The 24,946-nt window shown below is 42.1% G+C and overlaps 1 protein-coding gene and 1 pseudogene across 1 annotated transcript; one reads left to right on the forward strand and one right to left on the reverse strand.

The window, feature by feature from the left end:
• Nucleotides 1–4,198: 4,198 nt before the first annotated feature.
• On the reverse strand, nucleotides 4,199–22,285 carry LOC116219047 (cadherin EGF LAG seven-pass G-type receptor 2-like). Its single transcript, XM_031561950.2, has 20 exons — nucleotides 22,036–22,285; nucleotides 14,636–14,701; nucleotides 13,888–14,045; nucleotides 13,518–13,562; nucleotides 13,252–13,341; nucleotides 12,879–12,968; nucleotides 12,410–12,517; nucleotides 12,114–12,227; nucleotides 11,754–11,847; nucleotides 11,327–11,439; nucleotides 10,782–10,955; nucleotides 10,403–10,531; nucleotides 9,894–10,049; nucleotides 9,251–9,431; nucleotides 8,603–8,733; nucleotides 7,227–8,174; nucleotides 6,821–6,946; nucleotides 4,689–4,940; nucleotides 4,245–4,343; nucleotides 4,199–4,204 (listed from the first exon to the last, which is right to left on the reverse strand). Exons 1-20 carry the CDS (start codon nucleotides 22,112–22,114, stop codon nucleotides 4,199–4,201), a joined length of 3,159 nt encoding a protein of 1,052 aa, XP_031417810.1. The 5' UTR covers nucleotides 22,115–22,285.
• A 254-nt stretch (nucleotides 22,286–22,539) lies between these two features.
• Nucleotides 22,540–24,924, forward strand: LOC105892113 (annotated as a pseudogene).
• The last annotated feature ends 22 nt before the right edge of the window (nucleotides 24,925–24,946 follow it).

Consider the following 24,946-nt stretch of genomic DNA (forward strand, 5'->3'; position numbering starts at 1 on the left):
ATGAAGCTGACGTATGTCTTGGGGGTGTCTTGTCTTTGGAGTGAGTGGATCTCTGTAGTACGACTCAGGGCCAACCCTTCCCTGCTGCTGCTGATGCTGATGATGCTAACAGACCAGCCAAGGGCCCGCTCTAGAGCTCTGAGAAAAAAAAGAGAGAGAGAGAGAGAGAGGGCTTGATTTCAGTGTGTTCCGCTGTACATCACTGTACACTGTACCACTGTGCATCAAGAGCAAAGCACTAGGACAAAGTAACACTAGTAACCTTTGATATGATTGCTGAGGAAATGTGAACATTTTGTATTTTTGTGATATCTTAAGTGATATAGAGGACTGAATTACCTCCATATCACAGGCATAAATTAAGTATTGGTTACGTTTAATCATTGAGCAGGTGCTATTACCAAACCTAATACATATCTAGTACACATAAAGTACAGGCTGCATTTTATTAGTTTTTGTGCTTCCCTGGAATCAAATCAGTGGAGTCGTTTCAGAACAAATGCTATCAGTACAGTGTATGTACAGTAGTAGACATAACCAGGGGCGGCTCGTCCATAAGGGTGTATGTACAGTAGGAGGCATAACTCACTCTTCCATATCAAGGGTTTTGTTCAGCACAGTGTCAATTTCCTGGTTCAGAGAAATCACCACAACATCTCTTCTGGGAGTGGCCTTTATGGTCACCTGTGGATTATAGTTACAGACAGTCTGTCAGATTCAGACTAGTAGGAGAGTAACTTCTGACAAAGAACACAGTTGTTTTCACTTGTAGCACAATGGTTTCTGTTATATAAGATTAACTGTATGTCCATTATACATTATATGACCAAGGGGGAGACTACCGAAACTATTTGGATAGGTACAGAATCATTTCAATATTTCACATCGATCGAATCTTTTCTTTTATTTATCTGTTCATCTTGCTAGTTCCACCTACTGTACCTCCACTGTTGTTCCGCGTAGAATGAGGATTTAAAAAAAATGATTGACAAATTGAATTTGTCTTTCCAGATCACCCCTTGACCCCTTCCCATCTCCCCTCACCTCCACTGTTGCTGAAGCGTAGAGTCCATGCGGGTCTGTTGCCTTCACCTGCAGGGTCACCTTCCCACTCTGACCTGCAGCTGACACTACATAAACCTGACCACTAGAGGGCTTCACAGCACACAGGGAGCTGGGCTCCACCAGGGAGTACTGCAGCCTCTCACTGTCCCCCATATCAGGGTCTGTGGCCTGAGAAGGACAAGGCAATAAACAGAGGAGAAAGGCAGGATAGATTTAGGAGTGGATATCGGCCTGTCATGAACACACACGTACGTTATCGTCTTTTTTACAGCCTCTTCCCGTAGTTCACCTGTAAAGTTAATGAAGGTAAACAAGCGGTTGTCATTGTAAATACTGTACCATAAAAGCTGGCTCATCACAGAGCCTTCATTACTCAGGGATGCTGATGGTAAAGAAAGTGTTGGAAAAGAACAGCCATATGACAGAAAAAAACATACAATAACACATTGAAGAGATGCATGTTCTGTTGATTTTGCTCGTTCAAAAATGTAAACTTAAACAACAAACAAACAGATAAAAAAAAGAAACAGGAAAGTGAATAGTTGATAGAAAGACTTTATGATCCAAAAGGAAAAGTACAAATTGTATTCAGTTAAGTTGTCCAGAGGCACACGAGCTATTACTGTCACGCTTGCATTGATCCCTACTCCTGCCACGCCCCTCCGGATTCAACTCACCTGCCTCCGTCAAATTCCCAGCCAGTCACCTGAGTTCTAATCACGGACACCTGTCACTCCCTCAACCACGCTACATAAACTCCTCACTCCCCTCACTTATTGTCTGGCCTCATCTTGAATGGACAAAACTCCCGTTCCAGCTTAAGCTCCGGACTATTCACTCCCCAAGTATTTTGAGTTTCCCTTCTTTCCTGGACTGTTTCTATTAGTTAGATTATCTTCTGAGCTTCGTGTATTTATCCCTAGTTCTTTAAGTGTGATCACTCGACATTTTCAGTTTACCATTTTGACTCTGTTTACCTGTTATCTGTCTCTGGCTGCTTCTAAATAAACTCTGCTACCATAGCCTAAAGTCCCTGACACATACCTTGACTTTGGCGATGGGATACTTGAACGGGGCAATGCTGAAGATCTCCGCTGTGTAGTTGTTACTGTCAAACGCGGGCATTTCATTCACATTCTCCACCTGAACCATTACCTGTAGAGAGGAGACGTTTGCCAAATAAAATATGTAAAATGGAACAAGTTCATGAATAAAACATTTGAAGGGTCTTGTGTACTCTTTCTTCACAACTAAATGTCTTGATGTCATGGGCTCAGAAGTGCCCAAACGTTTGCCTGCAACACTGTCACTATCAATACCTTTTTAGCCATATCATCTATGGTGACTTGATCATCAATATGTGATATATAAGATTATATTGATTTTGGTTCTCCCTGTCCAGGGTCTACTGCTCCAGTCTATTATTGGGTGGGGTTTACTGGCAGAGCCATACTCAGGGTGTGTGGGGCACTGACTGATTTCCTTATCAGGGCAGAGGAGAGGAAACCAGAGCTCCTTGATGACGGTCACAATTAAAGTGACTCTGGGTGTCATTCAGCTCCTAGTGCACTATCAACTGCTATCATGAAACCTCCCACTGGCAAACGCATTTTATTTGTGATTGTTTTACCGCAGTTATAATGTTGTCATAATCCACACTGATGCTACTGTTTACCCTACACGTACTTAGAACAGTATTGGCAGTGATGTTTTTTTTGTTTAATTTTAAATGTGGTTATTTAGAACAACTATTCAAAATTTTACAACAATTTTAATTTTTGATGTTTAGACGCTACTGTTTGTCTTACAACTGTTTAGAACAGTTTTGGTAGCAATTTTAATTGTATCATTATGTTATTATTATACATGTTATTATTAGTATTATTATTAGTAGCAGTAGTAGTAATAGTAGTAATATTAATTTATTCTATTGATTTTAACTGTGGATCTTACAACTGTCAGGGCGGTGCTGGGGGGAGTCCTGGTATCAGTGGCCTCCACGGAGATGAAATAGTACTCCTGGGCCTCCAAGTCCAGTTCCACCTGAGTGAGGATGGAACCGGAGGCGTCCATGGAGAACAGGTCCGTGTGTGTCTTCAGAGCATAGCTGACTTCAAACAGGGGGCTGGCAGAGGAGGCGAGGACAGTGCCCACCACGCTGCCTTTGGGCTTGTTCTCCTGCAAGCTGAAGTTGTAGGTGGGGCTCGCAAAGACCACGCCCTCCTCCAGGCTCACGGTAAGGATGTAGATGAGGACAGTGGCTGAGGAGGCACAAACAGAACGGAGCAGATGATATTCTAGTAGATGAACATGTTCAATGTGTGTGTGTTTGTTTGTGTGTGTGTGTGTGTGTGTGTGTGTGTGTGTACACATCCATTTGTGAGTATAGACTTGTTTTTTTACCAGTAGAGGACAGTGGAGGTGTCCCATGGTCCTCGGCTTTGGTCGTAAGGTTCAACAGTGTGTCTTCTTTTACATCGGAAAGGTCAGAGGTCAACACAATGTTACCAGTTTCACTATTGAGGCTCAGGTATTCTGAGGCACCAGATGCAACACTGGATGGAAGAGATGAAACATGCACTGCTGGTTATGGAACAGTGTGGAAAGTGCTCACTGCTATATATAATATAATTTACTGAAATCTCGTATCTTTTCAACTTTTGTCTTATCTTTATTCATTGTGTTGTTTTTGTGAATCTAAAAAAAATCTAGAGAAACCAGAGAAACTAAAATACAGACCAGAGAAACTAAAATACAGAAGATATTTTTATATTTTCAACACTGTAACATAAGCGTCTCAGTTTCAAGTATCATTGATGCAACGCCTGGTTTTAAAGAAATCATCAACAAAATCACCTGTATGTGATGACAGAGTTGTTGCCATCATCCTTATCTGTTGCTTTTACAGTCAACACCAGGTTTCCTCCTTTGCTCTCCGTGGACAGGATGTTCTTGATGTATTTGTCCGTACTAAACACTGGGGCGTCATTGACATCGATGATCGTGACTCTTATGTTGGTGACGGTCTGTGAGAATTTTGTGAGACAAGCAAACTGAAGTCAGCAAACAGAAAAAAGGTCCCTTGGAATTGTTCTAAGCATATAATTATAGATAGCAGAATGGACAGTCCTCTTCAGAACTGATAGAGAAATATGAAACTCTGTCACTTCAGTCCCTACCTGTCTCTGGGGTTTGCCATGGTCAGTGGCGATGATGACCAGGTCGTACGAGTCCTGTATTTCTCTGTTCAGTTCAGCCAGAGCCACTAGAGTCCCATCCTAAAGAGAAAGTCATTGTAACACTTCACTTCACACTTTAGGCTTTATCCCCTTTGATCTTTCGGTAAGATAATCATGAAAAAAAATCAAGACTGTACACAGACGAGTATTTGAAGAGTCAATATTAAACAAAAGAGTAGACGTAGGAGAATAATGTTATGAAAAACAAACAGGTTTGCAGCTGAGACATTCTCGAGTCACCAGAAATTCACAGCGAAAAACTTGAGCCAGGAACAATAGGGGGGCAGAACCTGGCCAACCACTCCTGAGTCCAATTTCTGTGAAAGAGGGATTAAAAAAAAATGCAACTGTACCCAAGTGGACAGACATGAAATGGGTTTCTACCTCCTTGAAAGTGAAGGTCTCGCTGTAGGATGACGTGGAAATGGTCACACGGCCGTTCTCCCCTGCGTCCTTGTCCTCGGCCCGGATCTGGCACATCACCCCCGGGGCTACCGCTGTGTACTTCCCCTCGACAATGGCGATTGGTGAGGGGAATGGGAGGAATTCGGGGTTGTTGTCGTTGATGTCCATGATGGTGATGTTAACTTGAGCAGTCGCACTCAGGCCGTCCGACGGCTGGTCCACTGCCACAATCTGGGTGTGGATTATGTTTACATTTATTCATTTAGCAGATGCTTTCATCCAAAGCATTTTACAGTTATACATATTCATCAGAAGCCTATGTGGGCACCTTGGGAATCAGACTGTGAGAGACAGAGGCGGCCACCCAACGTTTTGGGATGTGTGCCACTGAAGTCGGTGGTGAAGTCAGGAAGAAACAGGGTGAAGGGGATGGTGGCTTCTTACAAAAATATATGTCTATTTATTTTACAAGGGGACTCTCTGGTATTGACCTCAAACAAGTGCACAAAATAAACAAACATAAATCAAAAACACACAGAGTACTCAAGGCACTCTACTAAGCACAATCTAGGCACATTCTGTATTCACGCATCTAAATACAGTGTTCACTTAACCTCACAGCAGGTAAGTGTTCTTTTTCTCTCAAGCCTTTCACAGGCCTCTCTCATGCCTCCAATGCCTTTTTTTAACTAAGCAAGTAGGCACCCTTTAAATAAGGCAGCCCATTGGGCTCTAATTGGTTCCGACCATAAAAAAAAACATAAACCAAGTCTCTGGCAGGGCAACACGAGTCAAACTCCATTTTGGTGCCGCAGTGAGCAGGGGGGATTTCACCTTCTCACACAGACCCGTGGTCTTGGTGTTGTTAGCACCTTCCTCTGTGTTGTTGGCACTTTATCAGTCGCTCTACGAGGTGAGTCACGGGCACATTTAAAACATAAGACACAACACAAGACACAGTCCTTATGTCGTATCTGAAGTCCTAAAAAACTCCAACATATTTTTCCTTTTTTCTTCTTGGCTATTTGCCTGCCTTGTACGTCACTTGAAAGTCCCTTTGAATATAAGCGCCTGCCAAAACACTAAACAAGAATACAAATGTAGAAACATGAAAGATTGTAGACTGATAGAGACACTATTTTTTGCATGCTCTCCAAGCACAGGTCTTTCTGTTATTGGTTCTGTGTAGAATGCTGTGGTTCTCTCCCAGACATGAGAGAAAAGGAACCTTTGGAATCTTCATATCAAAAGAAAGTTCCACTGTATAAGCAAAAGATCTATAGAACCTACCCAGGGCTTCATAAAAAAACTTTTTTGTTAGTGCTGTCAAACGATTAAAATATTGAATCACGATTAATCGCATTTATGTCATAGTTAACTCAAAATTAATTGCGATTAATCGCAAATTTGTATCTATTCTAAATGTCCCTTCGTTTATTTATTTTTTCCATCATTTTATTTTTATTTTAATGCCCTTATCAACATGGAAAAGTGGATTGGCTTGCTTTAAGCAAATGTTTTATTTTATTGAAAACCAACATTGCCAAACAGGGCGGTACAAAATAAAATGATAAAGTGCACATTTCAGGTGGACAAGACAAGGGCTTAATATTTAATTTTTTTCAAGTTTGCTGGGAACATAGCAGTCAGGCCTCTTATTTCAGAAACAATGAACCGTAACAGTTAGGTTACCAATAAAAGGTAAGCCTACTACTTCTTTGCTTTCAGCCAGCTGCCTGTTGACATTTTCAGACAACAGTGAAGCTCGCTTCTATTGCACAACACAACTTTTAAAAGTAAACTTTCCATTCAGAAGCTTTTTATCATCCATTTCGCCGTATCGCGCTCACCATTCACTCAAACCGTAACGTTAGCTTACTACACAGTTTGCGAGGCCAAAAAGAACGTTCATCTAAAAAAAAATAAAAAAAATAATAATAATAAAAAAGAAAATCGCGTTAATCTCGCGATAAAAAAAATTAACGGCGTTAAAATGGGTTTGCGTTAACGCCGTTAATAACGAGTTAAACTGACAGCACTATTTTTTGTTGTTCCATTTAAATGCTAAGTGGGTATTTCGAAGTGATGACATGTTGCATGGAGTCTCTTACCTGAAAAGTGTAGATGTCCTGCTTCTCTCTGTCCAAAGTGGCATTGCTATTGAGGGAGATAGCGCCCATTTTATTGATGTTGAAAATATCACTGGTCATGATGAAATGTCCATTAGAGAAGCCATCCTGTTCAAATAACAAACAAACACGTATATTTTAGTTATGCTCATCAATCTATTCCCCATATAGTAATCAATCTATTTGTCTGCTAATATTTTTGATTTAATCAATTTATTCCAAAATGTCCCGCCTTTTTTCCCCAATGTCTTAATTTGTTTCACCCTGTCCAACCAATCCTCTAGACATTAACCTAACCGTCTATCACTCTCTACCTGCCAGGCAACAACTCTACTGGTCTTTTCTCTACCCTACCTTTCCTTAACCTCCTTTCCTTTCCTCCTCTCACCGTATCCTTGTCCGTGACCTCCAGGGACACCAGCACCGCCTCTCCGGCCAAGTTTTCTGGCACGGCCACGTCGTAGCGCTCCTGGCTAAACTCTGGCGGGTTATTATTCACGTCCTTCACCTGCACCGTCACCATGGTGTTCCCTGTCCGGGCCGGCATGCCTCTGTCCACTGCCTCCACTGTCAGGATGTACCGCTTGGCGACGCCGTAATCCAGCTTCTCTTCCAGCGTGAGCCCTCCGGTGGCGACGTCCAGCTTGAACGTCGTGGGTGTCGTGGCTGGGTCCTGCTTGGCGATGTGGTACGAGACGTCAGCGTTCATCCCTTCGTCCTTGTCTGTCGCCGTCAGGTTGGCCAGTAGCAAGCCGGGCTCGTCGACCTCTGAGACAGTGATGTAGTACTGCGCCATGGAGAAGACCGGTTTGTTATCGTTGACATCGGTTACTGTGACGACCACGGTTGCAGTTGCCGAGCGAGCGGGCCGACCTTGGTCCATTGCGATGACCTCGAGGTTGATCTCATCCTGCTCTTCTCTGTCAAGGGGCGTGGCCACATAGATCAGTCCTGACTCAGGGTTCACGCTGAACCTTCCCTCACTACCCTGCAGGCTGTAGCGAACCTCACCATTGTACCCCACATCCACATCGGAGGCTGTCACCACGGTGACATTCTCCCCATCCTCTGCATCCTCTGATATACTGATGGTGATGGGGTTGACCGCAAACACGGGGCTGTTGTCGTTGATGTCCAGCACCTCAACCGCCACAACCGCCTCGTCACGATTGGTGCCGTCTGACAGAGACAGCTGGACACTATAGTTCGCCTTGGTCTCGTAGTCCAGTTTGGCCGTGGTGGACAGCACCCCATTGTTGTCTATGGAGAACTTGTCAGCCTCAGTTTCCACCTGAAGCACCACTGGGAAGACAGGAGCAACAGACAGGAATGCTACCTGTGAACAAGAAGGTTGGTGAGTCGGAGAAATCTTTGGTCTTGAACTTAACTCATGAAACAGTTGTTTAAATATATTCTCTTTATAATGGAGGACAGTAACCCAGTAGTTGTGATTTTGTCTATGTAGAGAAATGCTCATACAAAAAGTGGATAATTGTAATAAAAAAATATCTGTGTATCTTGACAGGTGAACGGAGAGATTTTTGACATGCCATTAAAACCAAAGGGCATGATAGATCGAGAGTAATTTATTTATACCTATATCCATGCATATCTCAATCTTTACGCAACTGTAAATCAATCAGATATAAGGTAAAAAATGGAAATAACATATCATATATTTCACATACAAAAACATTATAAACTTATAGACTTAAAAACCTTATCAAAATAAAAATACTACATAGGAAATACTTTGGCTCTTACTTTAAGGATCTGCATTGGAGCATCCCTCTCTTCTTCCACTCTCGCCTGATAGGTGCGCTGGAGGAAGTGGGGCCTGGGGTCCTGAGCCAGGATGTCCACCACCACTGAGGATGCTCGGGAAATGTCGCCACCTATAGGTGGGGAAGACGTCTTGCAGTCAGAATATTTAACTTGGTATCATCATTCAATTATTTCATACATTGTAGTGAAGCTTCTTTGCTGGACAGACCACCAGTCTTTGACAACTTGATCTCCTTGTGTGATAGGGAAGAACAATAGAAAAATACCATTACTGTGCTCAGGGTTCACATATGAAATATCCCATAATATGTTTTCAGAAAGTCACTGTTGAGCTGTTGTACAAATATTAAACTGAGTGAGATCATTTGCCCTCTCCATTACTTCAAATCCTGATTGAAGCTCACTGTTGTAACATTATATTCTTTGCTGGATATGTATCATCAATCCCACAATGTGCACAATCTCAGGCACAGAAATATATTTTGATTTAACAAAAAATATTGATCTCATTCTCATTATCGTCTCACCATTGGGGCAGTAATACACGATCCACAGCTTGTAGAACCCTGCAGGAACATGTGTGGTCTTCATAATGCTTTCCAAAATGCAGAGGAAATGGCGGCTTACCATCTTTGGCTGTCACATATAGGGAGAACCGCAGGAATCTGTTTTCCTCCAGTGGGATGACTTTTGCCAGGGTGACCTCCCCGGTGTCTGCACTGATTGCGAAGTAACCATCCTGGTTGCCACCGTCAATGGAGTAAGTCACCTGTCCGTTCACACCCTCGTCTGGGTCTGATGCCTCAACCTGTGAACAGACATGAGTAATCAGTTTCAGCGGACACCAAGGCAGTAGTAATGGATGGATGGAGTTGGCCAGTTAGATAGATAAAAAGAGAGATGGATAGATAGAGAGAGAGAGAGACAGATATATATACACGTTATTGGCATTGTAAAAGAAAGGAGGCCTAAGTTCCACACTATCTGTAACCTGTAACTTTGTGTGGCTTCACTTTAATTCACTGCCCTATGCATTTTACAGTTTATAATGTTTTAATTCACTGCCCTATGCATTTTACAGTATATATATATAGAGAGAGAGAGAGAGAGAGAGAGAGAGAGAGAAAAAGAGAGAGAGAGAGAGAGAGAAAGAGAGAGAGAGAGAGAGAGAGAGAGAGAGAGGGAGAGAGAGAGACATTGGCCATAAATTCACGGGGTAGATGTCTGAATGAGGCAGGTGTGGCCACATGCAACAAAGACAACACATCACCTTGACAACCAGCATTCCTTGAGTCTGATTGATGAAGACTTTGCCCTCGTACTGGGCGCTCCCAAACTGGGGACTGTTGTCGTTCACGTCCAGAAGGCTGATGTTAACACTAGCTGTCACTATGTTATTGGGAGCAGCGTCTTCTCTGGCTTCGACCTTTAACATCACACAAGGATGACAAATACATTTATTTATAAATGGTATGAATGTAATAGATAATATGTAGAGCAGCTAGATAGATAGATAGATAGATAGAGAGATAATATGTATATAATAACTGGATGGATTGATTATGCCCCAATACATTATTTATACATTATATGCATTATATCCACATAGGACTTGATGCTAATAACAAATATATTCAAATAATAAACTTCAAATGACTCCATTGGTCAGACTTTTGAATATGAATTATATGTTTGTTGTCTGATAGAGCCATACTCTTCAACCTATATCTGTCCTTAACTGCTTGAATTAGGATGCAGAGAAATGGATTCAATTCTGACCTGAAATTGGAAGCTGGGGGCAGTCTCCCTATCCAGACCAACCGACGTCTTAACCGTTATGGTGCCATCTTGGCTAACTGAAAAGGGCACGGTGTCTGGAATGAGCCGGATTGTTCCAATGAATCCTCCCTTTAAAGTGGACAGGATCAGTTCAGGAGTCCAATAATGTTTGTGACATTTCATAGATGTGTGGACAAATTGAGGGGCTTTACTTCGACATTTTGTAATAACAATGACATGATCTTGTGATGAGACGTTATCATCAAACATCTGACATTTTGAAAGATGTCAATGTCAGCAATAACAGTACATACATAAAATAGTATAATAATATATATTGTTGTCATATGACATTTTTATATGGCCCCCAAGACATTACCAGGTCTTCATCTGTGACTTTGGGTTGGAGAACGAAGGAGCCCCCCGGAGAATTTTCCAGAACCGCAACGGAGTAGTCGGCCTTGTCAAACTTCGGGGGGTTGTCATTGATGTCCTCAATGCTAACTACCACCATGGCGTTGGCCGTCTTAAAGCTGTCATCCTGCTGTACTGCCTGATGGAGCCCATGGATAGAATGCGCAGTAGAGGAAGAAGGGTAAAAAACTTAGACTCAGGGGGAAAAACAATTACACTGTCTGATTGCGTAGAACTAAAAAGAATTAAAAAGTTGATTAACATACTAGTGAACATGGTGTACTAGTGAACACAATAAACACAATAAACAGAACAGCAATGAGCAACTCAGTAAAATAAATCATATGTTGACTTTCCACCACACGGACGACAATAATAATAATAATACTATAATAAGACTCTCGTCACACCATCAAAACATCACTCTGCCCTCAATAAGTCATTGGAAGCCTGCTACTTGGTTTACGTATATTCCAAGTGAAATATTAAACTTTACTAACTTCATCTTACCTTTATCTGCACAGTCACAGAGGCTATTTCTTCTCGATCCAGTGGGGTTGTCACACTTACAATTCCAATATTCGCAGCAATGGTAAAGGAATCCTGGTACTTGATTGGGGACACTGAGGTGATAGGAATTCACATAAGTGACACAATACATTTAGAGACCTAATTAGTCCTAAGATCTTGACGTACAGAATGAAGCAAAGTTGTAAATTATTACATCTGGTGGTTTTGGTAGGAAAGCTGCGATAGCAAAAGAGCCAGGATCTTCAAATGTGTAAGGACATCATAAACAGGCCTACAGACTTACTATACTATAGCTTAAGTGTTGTTCCTCAATTGTAGTTTACTTTGGTTAAAGGCGTCTGCCAAATGAACAGATGTATATGTAATGTAAACCCCAAAACTATAACATGACTGGAGAGCCCCCTACCTGCTGTGATGCTGTATGTCACCGTCTGGTTGATGCCCGTATCGCCATCTTGGGCCTTTATAGCCGCTGGTAGGACTGAAGGCAGAGGCCCTCTCTGATGTGGGCAAGAAAGCAATATTTTACACACATTCTTAGAGAGCTGTTTTAGAGCATTACATGGTTCTCTGTGAAATTACCCTTGTTTAAGGTGCATATGCAATGTCATGTTTTTGCCTCGGTAATTCTAAGACTTTTTTCTGAGTGTTTTTGTAGATTCTTCTTCAGTCTTCGGTTTTGGCCTTTTATGCATACATTAATCATTCTCTGTATTCAAATATTTTTTTTTCAATGTATAACTATTAAAGATTAAAGGACACTTGCCTGATTTTCTGGTATGGTGGCCTCATAGAGACTGTGATCAAAATAAGGGTTCATGTTGTCAAAGTCTGTCACCTCAATTGTCACAGTCGCAGTGTCCGAGAGGCCTCCAGGGTCCTGATGGACAGAATGTAGGCAAATACATGGTTGAATGGTTATAGGCAGCATGCATGTCCACATACAAACACACACACACACACACACACACCCACACACACACACACACACACACACACACACACACACACACACACACACACACACACACACACATCACTACACACATCACTACTACTTACTTGTGCTTCCACTGTGAATGTGTAGCGACTGCCTGTGTTGTAGTTTAGGCGTTCCTTCACCTGAACCAGTCCATCGACCCTTATCTCAAACACACTTGGTTCTGGAGCCTGGCACAGAACAAAAGAACATCAGAAACGTTGAGACTTGATAATGTTTTGCTCAATACAGTGAGTCAGGATTACCTGACTACTTTCTTTTCCCTTCTTAAAAATAGCCTAAATAAATCTCCAAGCACACAAGATCACAAGATAATACAACTGAAAGCTGAGTCTGCCCCATATTCTGCAATCTTATAGCAGCTGTAAACCTTAGATGAGTTGCTAAGCCTTTATTATTCATGTTGGAAATATACTTGAAATACTGAATACATTTTTCAATATACTTGAAATACTGAAAACATCAGTTTAATTGAACTTGTTTACCATTCTCCCTTTAAGGTAACTAACTACAGTGGCCTGGTGGGCTTACCTGGATGGAGTAGGTCACTCTGTTGTTGGCATCAGTGGCATCAGCATCCACTGCCAGTACTTTCACCACTGAGGAGCCCACACCCAGTGTCTTTCATTGGAGGGAAGGTAGAGTTAGAGGTAGAGGATTGTAATTGGTTATAAATTCCACACTAACAGGAGTGCCTAATGCTTCTCATAGCTGTGCTGTGCTTTGCTTTGCTTTGCTTTGCTTTGCTTTGCTTTGCTTTGCTTTGCTTTGCTTTGCTTTGTGTGTGTGTGTGTGTGTGTGTGTGTGTGTGTTTGTAGGGGGTGAGGTTGTTCAAAACAAGTGAGAGTGTACAGTGCAAGACACATAAGACAATGTCAACCATAGACCAGTTGTGTGACCTTACCTCAGAGATTGTTGCACTATACTCTGATTGCTGAAAGATTGGTGGATTATCATTCCTGTCCAAGATAGTCAGTAAGCGAATGTTCTTCAGCTGTGGGGAAGATTATACAAAAAGGCATTTTTTGTGTAAAACCGCATGAATTTTGTTACTCAATATAACATTTAATTATATATATGACAGTACTCATAACATTTAATTACACGTAAAACATCACTCATAACATTTAATAACATATAACATTACTCATAACATTCGTTGAGACTCACCCCAGTCCCAGAGCATTTCACAGCATAGTATAACAATCCACCAACCTACAAAACAAATCATTCAACATTACTTGATCAGTACTTGAGTCGCTAGTATTGCTGTTTGTCTAGGTGTGTCTGTGTCTTAAAATGAGATTTTAGTGTACGCTCAAAATAATTTCTACCTAAAGTGTGTTGTGGGGCATTTCTGTTATTCTGTGTTCTGTAATCATTTTCGTCATCATCGTCATCATTGGCATTACATATTGTCATCATCATTGGCATTGTCATCATCTTCATTATCTTCCTCATCATCACTATTATTATCACTATCCTCATCTCTGCCACCACCTTCATCATCGTAACGTCTACCAGGACTAGGTTGACTTACCCCCACAGTATCAGCATCCAGTGGCTTGCTTGTGCTGATAATGGCGGACGAGTCCCCAGCGGTATAGTTGAACTTCAGAAACGTGACTCCGGGAAAAAGATGAGCCTCCAACACCAGGCTCTCACCGCTGGGAATCCCCCGCAGGATGTCCACCTCACCTGCATGACAGGTACACACTCACTAGTCAGCATGATAGAATAATGTACTTCCATACGCTGTTAAGGACAAAAGGTAAAATGTATTCCTTATGTAGCATATCCTCAATCAATCTCTGCTCAGTCATCCTTAATCAATCTCTTTATTCCTGGTGATCAGCTAGACATCTGATCTACTAGACACGGTAGCACTTTATTTGAACCTGGCTTCATTAGATTGACAACCATGTCATAATCTTGTCATAGCAGATGTATACACTCATGAATAGTTATAGCAATCAGTGTCAAGTCATGTAACAGTGTTGTGTCAGCATAATCGCTAATTGTCATGACTGTATGATGCTGTCATGACAGTTACCGATAGAGGTAACATAACACTGTCAAACCATTGGATATCAGCTTTCATGACGAGTGTGTGATCTGCCGTCATTTTACGACATGGTTAAGTCAGTCTTACGAAGCCAGTTGCAGGAAAGGTGTGGTCAGGAATGCAGAGATATGTATATGTACATATACATTTAAATGTTAACATGTTAGTTTCTCAAACAAAACATATGGCTATAGGAAATAATGTATGGCCCAGTCAACATCACCTGTGTAGCCTTCATCGATATTCCCGAGCGATATCTCTGATTCCTTCTGGCAGTTCACATTAGTAACTGGGGGGGGGGGGGGATTAGAGGAGTAGTTATTTCTCTGCTCATTTGTAAAGCACTTTGAATTACCAGTGTGTATAAATTGTGCTGTATGAATAGATTTGCCTTGGCCTTGCTTATTACAGTTCAATTTAAGACCACACAACTAAAACATAATCCTAGAAGTCCACTATAATTCTGCAATTCTACTGTTTTTAGGCAGTTCCCCTGATGTTTAAGCCTACCTGAAATAGAATGAAAAGATACTTTCTTCGGACAAGCCACTACTTCATGTCTTTAATGGACTGCTGTACCAAATCATTCTTTAAGCCTTACATACTGCTAAATTATATTGTGCTCTATATCTAGAAAGGAGACCTTGGGTGACACCTGCCACGAGCCCAAAGAGAACATTTGTGAACTTCACGTGATTAGTTTCTGTCATAAAGAGTCTCACCAAACATGGTCAACATAATCAACAGCCCACCACACACCTCATCAGAGTATATTTACATTCAGTATATTGTATAATGAAGATGAAATCAAAGCAGAGCAAACAGGTCATAACCAACACATATGAGCACATACTGGTTAGGCACTTCTACCTGTTGGAAGACACCATGATCTGTATGGCAACACCACTCCCAAGATGAGAAAAACTTTAAAAACATGAGCTGTTGCCATTTCAAACGGTTGATATTTCGGTCCTTACATTCTCCCTTAAGCCCACACTCACAAAAGCAAGCAGTCTGCCTGTCTTTGTGTGTCAAAAGTGCCAATTGCCTGTTTTTAGGACCCAGTGTGACATAATGGTGGCAGATGCACAGGGAACAGTGGACAACGCAAACGAGCCAAAGGGCCTCTAAGAAAGCCACACCTGGTGAGAGTGGAAAGGTTACCCTCCAGGTGAAGGCTGGAAGACCCACTTGGACTCTACGCTTCAGCAACAGTGGAGGTGAGAATACAAACACAGAAAACCACAATATGGTCACTTAAAATCTTTTAAATATATAATTAACTGAATATTATGAATAGACATCCTGGAATTATGGTAGGCATCAATCTGTATGGCAACACCACTCCCAAGATGAGAAAAACCTTCCCATGTTCCCTGTTTCCATCTCAAAGGGTTGATATTTTGTTCCTGATGGCCTAAAGCTCTTCACCATCCGTTCCTTCTGTATCTCAAACTCTCCCCTAAGCTCACAAAAGCAAGCAGTGACACCCAGAGATTGACAGTTTCATGGCCTACCGTCTGTTTTACCCACCGCCACAGGTAATAACAGGGTCCAAAGGGGCAGATACAAACCAATGTGAACAGTGAATAACGTAAAAGAGCCAAATTGCTTCGTAAAACATCACACCTGGTCATACAGCAACCCAGCATGAGTAGAATGATCTAATATGTCATCATCTCTCTTTTTTTTAAACCCCCTACATGTGAAATTATAATGTATGGTATAGGACATCTCCATCAACCAGCATTTTGACACAGTGATGAGCAAAGTCTGTGAGTGTTGTTATTGTAATAGAAAACCTGAATTTCATTATTGATTTGCTTTGAACATTTCACTCTCTCTATCTCACTCTCTCTCACACACACACATACGCGCGCACACACACACACACTTTCAAATCGCTATGCATGCTTCAACTAGTTTGAGTCACCTCTCATTTGTGTAATTTGCATAAATATAAATATTTAACAGATACATTTGAGGCCATAGATGTTTTGCATTTACTGGGCTGCACATGATGAACACTTCTATTTTGGCTAGTTGTCGGAGTAAATTGGCCAAAGCTTTTTTTTCAACTGAGGGATTCCACATATACGTACGTATACAGTATATATTACAGTGTGCTAATGGCAAGCTAGCTAGAATACCACATTGGCAAGGTCTCTGCAGCTCTGTAGTCTGGCAGGTTTACTGGTCTGTATGAAGGTCATTGACACTTCCTTATCAGTTACTACAGCTGAGGCAAGTGGTTCGGGGATGACTCACTTTTCTTTCAGGCATGCTTTCACTTTCTCACACACACACACACACACACACACACACACACACGCACACACGCACACATGCACACACGCACGCACACACGCACACACGCACACGCACACACACACACACTGCATTGCTCTGATATATATATATATATAGAGAGAGAGAGAGCGAGAGAGAGAGAGAGAGAGAGAGAGAGAGAGAGAGAAAGAGAGAGAGGGAAATGTTAAAAGGAAATCAAAAATGAAATGCAGGTTTTCTATTACAATAACAACACTCACTCTCCCATCTCACAGACTTTGCTCATCACTGTGTCAAAACACTGGTTGATGGAAAAGTTCACTATTTTGTTGGTTTACTCTATGGTAACCAGGGGAGAACAAAAGCATTTCCATTCATATACTGTTGTTCATAATGTAAATAGAACATTTTTGTTTTCAAACATTCCCTTTAAGTTGTAGGTTAATCGCTTACCTCTGGTTTAGCAGTTCATTATATTATGGATATACATTAATGAAACTAATTTGATTATATATTAAGAATGTTCTAAGTGACCATTTCATGACAAACTATCACAGATTTTCTTTTTCTTGTATACTGTTTTGTGTATTCACACCTCCACTGTTGTGGCGTAGAGTCCATGTGGGTCTCTCACCTTCCCACTCTCACCTGCAGCTAACACTACATACACCTGACCACTATAGGGCTCTATGGCAAACAGGGAGCTGGGTTCCACCAGGGAATACTGCAGGCTCTCACTCTCCCAGGGTCTATGGCCTGGGGTGAGAGGTGATAGGGGAGGGTGGGAGGGGGTGATACGTTAAAAGAAAAAGATGAAGAAGAAATAATCAAGTGGCTGTCAACAATATTGATTAATCAACAGAGAGATTGACAGTTTCCATCACCTACTGTCTGTTTTATCCCCTGTAATAACAGGGTCCAAAGGGGCAGTTACAAACCAATGTGAATAACGTAAAAAAGCCAAAGGGCTTCCAAAAACATCACAGCTGGTCATACAGCAACCCAGCAGGGGTAGACTAATCTAAAATGTCATCATCTGTCAGCACCCCTTTGTGCTGTTGTGTTCAGTGTTACACTGGAGTCTGAAAGTTATAAATATTCCCAGTTCCCCCTGCCATGTGTGAATAATCACAAAATAAAAATATACCAAACCACTGACATGTGCTGATAATGTGAGGGGACATTTTAAACATGCTTTTCTGCTGTGTCAGAGTTGTCCAGTGAATCTGTTGGGAAGAGACTTGATATGTGAGCTGGGAATAGGGTTGGTGTCCACGCCTGAGGGCGTCCAGGATGAAAGACAGACAGAGGTTTCCCTTACGTGTGTGAAATACAGCCAGAATCCAGTGTTATATGCTGTGAGAAGGTGAAATCCTTCCCCCTTCTCACTGCAGCCCAAGAGGGAAGAACGACTGGATACCCCCACCAGAATGGCTGGGTCCGGGTTCCCCCACATCTGTGGAGGGGTCCAATTGACATTAATTGGACCAATCCAGTCCAATTGGCAGCCTGATATAACGTGCACCTCATTGTTGAGTGCGAGAGATTTGGACAGGCTGGAGAGCTAAAAGTCTGGCACATAGACAAATCTGTGAGCTAGATGCGTGGCTACAGATTTGTGCCTAGTCTTCTTGCTGTCTGATCATTTTGTATATATGTTTTGGGGTTTTGAATTACCCTGGTTAATAAATAGCTATTTTTGTAAGAAAGCCACCATCTCCTGTGCCGTGTGTTTTCCCTCTTCACCACCAACTTCAGCCTACCTCCCACAACGTGGGATGGCCGACTCGGGCCTTTTTCACATATGCATATGAATAGAAACTATGCCCTGATAATGTAACTGAGCCATGAAGTGCGCTGATAGAGAAAGCAAGAAAGCAAGCACTCAAAACTGACTGCGTGAAAAAAAAGAGAAACTCCACTACACAGCACACACACAGCACCGAACAGAGAGTTTGAGGAAGTATGGTTTAGAAAGGGAAAAGAGAGAAAAGATTGTGACACAGAATGTGCTTTGGACTGAAAGCAGATGTGCCCTGTCGGTAAGCCTATCCGAACCCAACAAATTATTCTTTAACATCAAACGATCTTATCCATACATCTCAATGGCCAAGAGCAAGATGGATGAGTAGCATGATTTAGGGGAATGGGTCCACGATTGCTAAGTAGCAAAGGACTTGGTACTTACACCCGAACCAGGGGTCCTGTACAACAAAAGGTTGAGAACACATAGGCAAAGACACACCATGGTAATGCACACAAAATAAGTGGTTGAATTAGTAGAGGAGAACATAGCACAGTTTTGCTCATGATGCAAAATTGACACATGGGAAAGCCCATGTGTCAAAAGGGGGGATGATGCCTGACAAATCTAGATACTGATATACAAAGCATGTCATCAAACTAACTCCCAGTGAAGGGAAAAAAAATCTGCCTTGTCATGGAAGATATGTTTTCAAAATGGGTAGAAGCTTTCCTTTCAGGAAAGCAACATGCAGGAGTAGTGGATAAGGCACTACTCACAGAAATGGGGAATGTCCACACAAATAAGCAGTGACAATGGTACACCACTCAGAAGTGCAGCATTAAAACAGGTCGGAGAGTACATGGGGATAGACATGAGACAACACTGTGCATATCACCCAGCTAACGGGGGAGCAGGAGAGTGAGAGCAAAAAGCAGTCTGAGCCCATTTGAAATCCTGTTTGGAAGACCAATGAAAACAGGCATAGGGCCTGAGAAAAGACAGCTCCCCAGCACAGGACTGTTTGAGGGTGAATATATTGGATTGATATGGCAAAACCTTGTCCTCTGTGTTATCTAGCATAAACCAACAGGTGCAGGAGGCTCTGCCAGACCCTGTCAACGGATCCCTGCATGACCCTGAAACCAGGAGAGTGGGTGGTGGTAAAAGACTTCAGACGAAAGAGCTGGAAACACAGATGGTGGCAGGGGCCATTCCAAATCCTGCTAACCACACAAACTGCAGTGAAAGTGGCTGAAAGGGCCACGTGGATACACTCTTGTCACTTCAGGAGAGTTCCAGAGCAACAGTAAGAGGCTTTGGTAAAGACTGACCTTCACCTAGGGCCTAAGTGCTAGCAACCTCTGGCCAGACAATACAACCTAAACAAGAGCAGGCGGTGAAGACCTAAAGCTCCAACAATGGATGAATCCTGAAAAAGACTTGAAATGAATGAGGAGCTAAGCAACTGACTGGGACCTGCACCCTAACCACCAAAATTTGTGGTTTAGATACTGTATGTAAGATGCAAGGTCAAAAAGGCGAATCGATCCGAGTGTTATGTATGTTCGCATATGCCGCATTCAGCAGGAAGTAGTATGCTTAGCGTGTGAGATTTGAATGATGCATATAAAATCTGTCTGATTATGTCAGCCACACATCCAGGGGGTAACCGAAATTATCACAATGGTAAATTCAAATCTCAACCACCTAAAGTAAAATCGAGTACAAATCCAGTCTGCATGCCAGAGATAAATCTTCTTGCATGGCCTCCCACAGAAAAGGTAAAAATAACAACATACCTAGTAGTGCCACCAGAGAGAGAAAAATCAATACATGTGTAGTTGCAAATGGAACAACTGACTTGGGAAGTTTAAGAAAAGAACAATGTAATTATACATGGTCTTTCTGCATAACAGAAGATGGGAGATTTAATAGCAATGCCTTTAAATCATGCAGTACCACTGTCATGGAATAAAAGTCAACTTAGCAACTGTACTAGAATAACCCCCAGCAGCATTGGCACAAGAAGTGGAGGAAAACAGATACACTCTAATGGCATTTATTAACACCTCAATAACAGTACAAAAAGTGACCAAAGAAGAGCTGTCTCCATTAAGAATGATGACGATTCAGAATTGAAAGGTGTTAGACCAACTTACAGCTGCACCAGGAGGGGTGTGTGTCATGGAAGGAGACACATGCTGCACATACATCCCTGAGAACGATGAGGATGGTCACACAATAGATAAGAGCATACAGGATTTAAACCAATTTGTTAAAATTCTCAAGAAACAACTAAATGTGAGTGATGACTGGTTGGCTGGACTTTTCCCAGGAGTAAAGGCATGGATAATAAGGTTACTGGCCCCAGTGGTAATAGTATTATACTTGCTGATTTTGATAGCCTGCTGTGTGATTCCATGGGTTAGGGCAATGATAGACTCAACAGTAAAGAAAATGTCTGGCCAGTATGTCAAACTGCCTCGTGAGGGGGATACTGAAGATAGGCAACCCCCTGGGTTATATGATGATGCTGAATGTGCCAATGCTAATGTATGAGCTAAATGTGTGATGTAGTGGTAAGGGTAAGCCTCCTTTGCTTGCTAGTATGTGTCTCGATGCCTATGTCCATAAAAACAGCAGATGTTTTCCAAACAACAGGAGACAATGAAGGTATAGTTTAAACTTAGAGTGATTACTGTACTGGATGCAATGTCAAAATGAATCAATAGGTGATAAAAAATGTCATTGTGCAAAGCATGCCATGTGAAATATTAAAAATGACTGTGGTGGTTGTTTTTGTCCTTGAGAACATAGTGTGCCGATACTCCCTGTTCTTCTTATCTCTTGGTAACTAAAATCTTATTATAGGACTGATCTCACATTAGACTGGTTATTATCAGATTTCCACCACACAAATCATTGTTTAAGCCTTACATACTGCTAAATACATTGTGCTGTATCTAGATCAGCTAGGTCAGCTACGTAACAGGTAGCAATATACATTAAAAAACAGGAACTCAGGCTAAGTTCCTAATTGAGTGGAGTTAGATTAATTAAGTTTTTTACCAAGACAGGGTCCTTTAATAAATACTATATTTCAGTAAAGTGCAGAGAGACGAACACACTGAAACCTTCAGCCACCCCAGTTCTGCCATTGGTCTGGAGAGTGGTTCCTTACAACACAATCCTAGAAGTCTACTATAATCCTGCAGTTCTACTGCTTTAAAGCAGTTTCTCTCATGTTAAAGCCTACCAGAAATAGAATGAGAAGATGCTTTCGTAGGACAAGCCACCAATTGTTTTCTAAAGTGGACTACTGTACTAAATTATTCTTTAAGCCTTACATACTGCTAAATATATTGTGCCATTGAGTTTTGTTCTATATCTAGAGAAGATACCTTAGGCGACACCAGCCCAAAGGCAACATTTGTGGGCTTCACATGAGGTCAACATAATAACAGCACACCACACACCTCATCAGAGTATATTTACATTCAGTATAGTGTATAATGAAGATGAAATCAAAGCAGAGCAAACAGGTCATAACCAACACATATGAGCACATACTGGTTAGGCACTCCTACCTGTTGGAAGACACCATGAACTGTATGGCAACACCACTCCCAATATGAGAAAAACTTTAAAAACATGATCTGTTGCCATTTCAAACGGTTGATACTTTGGTCCTTACATTCTCCCCTAAGTCCACGCTCACAAAAGCAAGCAGTCTGCCTCTATCCAACTGTGACAGCCAGAAAAACAAAGTCAAGTCAAATCAACACTGTGTCTTTGACAATTTCCATGGCCTGCCCTTTGTTTTTATGACCCAAGTGTAAAACACTGTAGGCAATAACAAGGTCCAAGGGGCATAAGCAAACCACAGGCACAGCTCCAAAGGGGAAGATATCAACAGGCCTAGGCAATAACAGGGTCCAACAGTGAATTAAATTATCGCGTTATCGTAGAGTTTAGATGTCACACCTTATAGTTTTGGGAAATCTGATCATGTGGTATTTTTCCTGGCTTCTTACCAAACGCAATATCAAGCCTGAACTTTGTTCAGATCAGATTGTGCAAATCTCGTGAAAATGCCAGAAGAGCAAGCGTAGGTGGGAATTATGTGAGGGCTTTGGTGATGATTGATAGGTTATTATAGGACAGTGTTAATATTTTACTTGGCACTTTGTGAGACTATTGAGTCTGTTCATGAAATAACGTGAGTGAACCAACTGACAAAGTTGTTCCTCGTTTAAAACCTCTGCAAAAAAAAAAAAAAAAGACTAAAAGAAAGGGGTAAAACACCCACTTCCAAAAGCTGGCCAGTCACCCACATCTCATCAGCTGGTTGATATTTCAGTCCTTACACTCTCCCTTAAGCCCACACTCACAAAATCAAGCAGTCTGCCTCTGTCCGACTGTGACACCCAGAAAAAGAACAAAAGTTGACAAATCAACGCTGTGTCTTTGACAGTTTCAATTGTCTGCCCTCCGTTTTATGACCCAGTGTAAAATGCAATATTTACCGCCAGAGGTAACAACTTGGTCCAAGGGGCAGATGCAAACCACGAGGAACAGTGAATAACACAAACGAGACAAAGGGCCTCTATAAAAAAGACACACCTGGTCACACAGCAACCTAGCGGAAGTAGACTGAGATGAAAATGATCTAAAAAGTCATCATCTCTTTTTTAAAACCCTCTCTTTTTGGGTTCAGTGTAGTTACAGTGTATAGGACGGTGTGCTTACTTACTATTGAAAGTCTGTTCATGAAATTATTGTTTTAAATTATCGCGTTATCGTAGAGTTTAGAAGTCACACGTTGTAGTCTGTTGAAATTTGTCCTGGCTTCATACCCGGCACGATATCAGGCTTTAACTTTGATCAGATTGCGAAAATCTCTTGAAAATGTTGGCATAGACAGCGTAGTCGAGAAGGATGTAAGGACTTTGGTTATGATTGACAGGTTATTAACAATAAGCAGTTATTAACCCCACAGCCTGACTCCCCACTGTGTTTTGAGCGTTGTTGATTGAGGCCTTGTTGTTATTGTTATTATTATAAACAAACAAATACATTAAATGAATTTAAACAAACAAATCTAACATCCAAAGTGAGGGTCTATATACAGTGTTTGTAGGGCGGGAGTGCCTACACACAGGCCTACTGTATTTATTTCAGGCACATATCTCAGGTTCTATTCTATTCTTTGCATGAAAAAATGAAAGGTCTTGTAAAGGTGATTTGGCAAGCTGTTGTTTCCCCAAGTTTTGAAAGGTTAACATTAGTTGGATGAGTCTGCACCATAAACTAGGCTAGTTTACTATATTGCAGTAAGACGGATAGCTTTATGCAGCTTTAGCCTGTTGCTACTCACACATTTTCACCGCGGACGTTTTCAACACACCTCTAGCCTACGTCAACGTTACACTTTACATATCCAGTTCAAGAGGGTTGCGGATATCTTTGTTCTGAAAGGCGACCTATCTTTAGAAGGCGTTATGAGACCTCAAATAATGTTGGAGCGATGTTTGCTTCAAAACCTGTAAAAGTAGTTCGATCTGAATGAGGGACTTGTGTCGATGACTAGTTAGGTAGTCTACTGAGTACAAGCACAAAAGGCTGCATACTCACAAACAACGTATTGTATTGTTATTGTAACACTTGTACGTTCAAATTAATATTTGATTTTGAGGATTTTTATACATATATTGTGTTCTTAAAGGTCTGCCCTTTTCTAGTCTAGGTCAGTGCACTGTCTACAGAGATGACTTATTCAGTAAAGAGTTTCTTTCAGAAACATTGCAGTGCTACACTCATGCGTTCCCTCTATTCCCTCTCTCTACGTCTCAATCCCCCCTTCACATTCTTTCCCCCATCTTGCCTGTTTTTTCACATCTCTGTGTTTTTCTTCCCCTGCGTTATATATCCTGCTGTCTCCTTCCTGCATTTCTCCACCCCTCCTCTCACATTCTCTCCTCCATCTCCATCTCTCCCACCCCCTCCTCCCCTAGTCCATCGCCTCTGCAGACATGGACCAGGCTCAGCATCGAGGCCTTCCTCACCACCCAGACCAGGAAGCAGGGAGGCTTGGGGGGTGTGAGCGCCGAGCAGGCGGCCGCCCTCTCCCGCTTCTGGAAGAGCCACCGAGCCCGCATCCGGGAGAGCCTGGTGGGCCAGAGCCGCTGGGAGCCGGGCCTCCGGGGCCTGAGCTGGAGAGTGGACGTGCAGACGGCCAGCAGCCGCGGGGAGCCCTCTGGGAACGCTGTGGCCCTAGTGGAGCTGGAGCTGGGCAGGCAAGGGGAGGTGAGGAGGGGAGGGGACGGGACGGGACTGGACGGGAGGGAGGGAGAGACAAATGTTTGAAAAGAAAAAGGGGGGAGAGAGAGAGGGAGAGAGGGAGAGAGAGAGACATGATGATTCTAACATGATGATCCCTCTGTATTTTCATAATGGATTGCTTTAGCAAGGCGTGACCATGGCCCTGATTTTTGACCT

The sequence above is a fragment of the Clupea harengus genome, chromosome 24 (assembly GCF_900700415.2).
Source record: "Clupea harengus chromosome 24, Ch_v2.0.2, whole genome shotgun sequence".
Taxonomy (NCBI): domain Eukaryota; kingdom Metazoa; phylum Chordata; class Actinopteri; order Clupeiformes; family Clupeidae; genus Clupea; species Clupea harengus.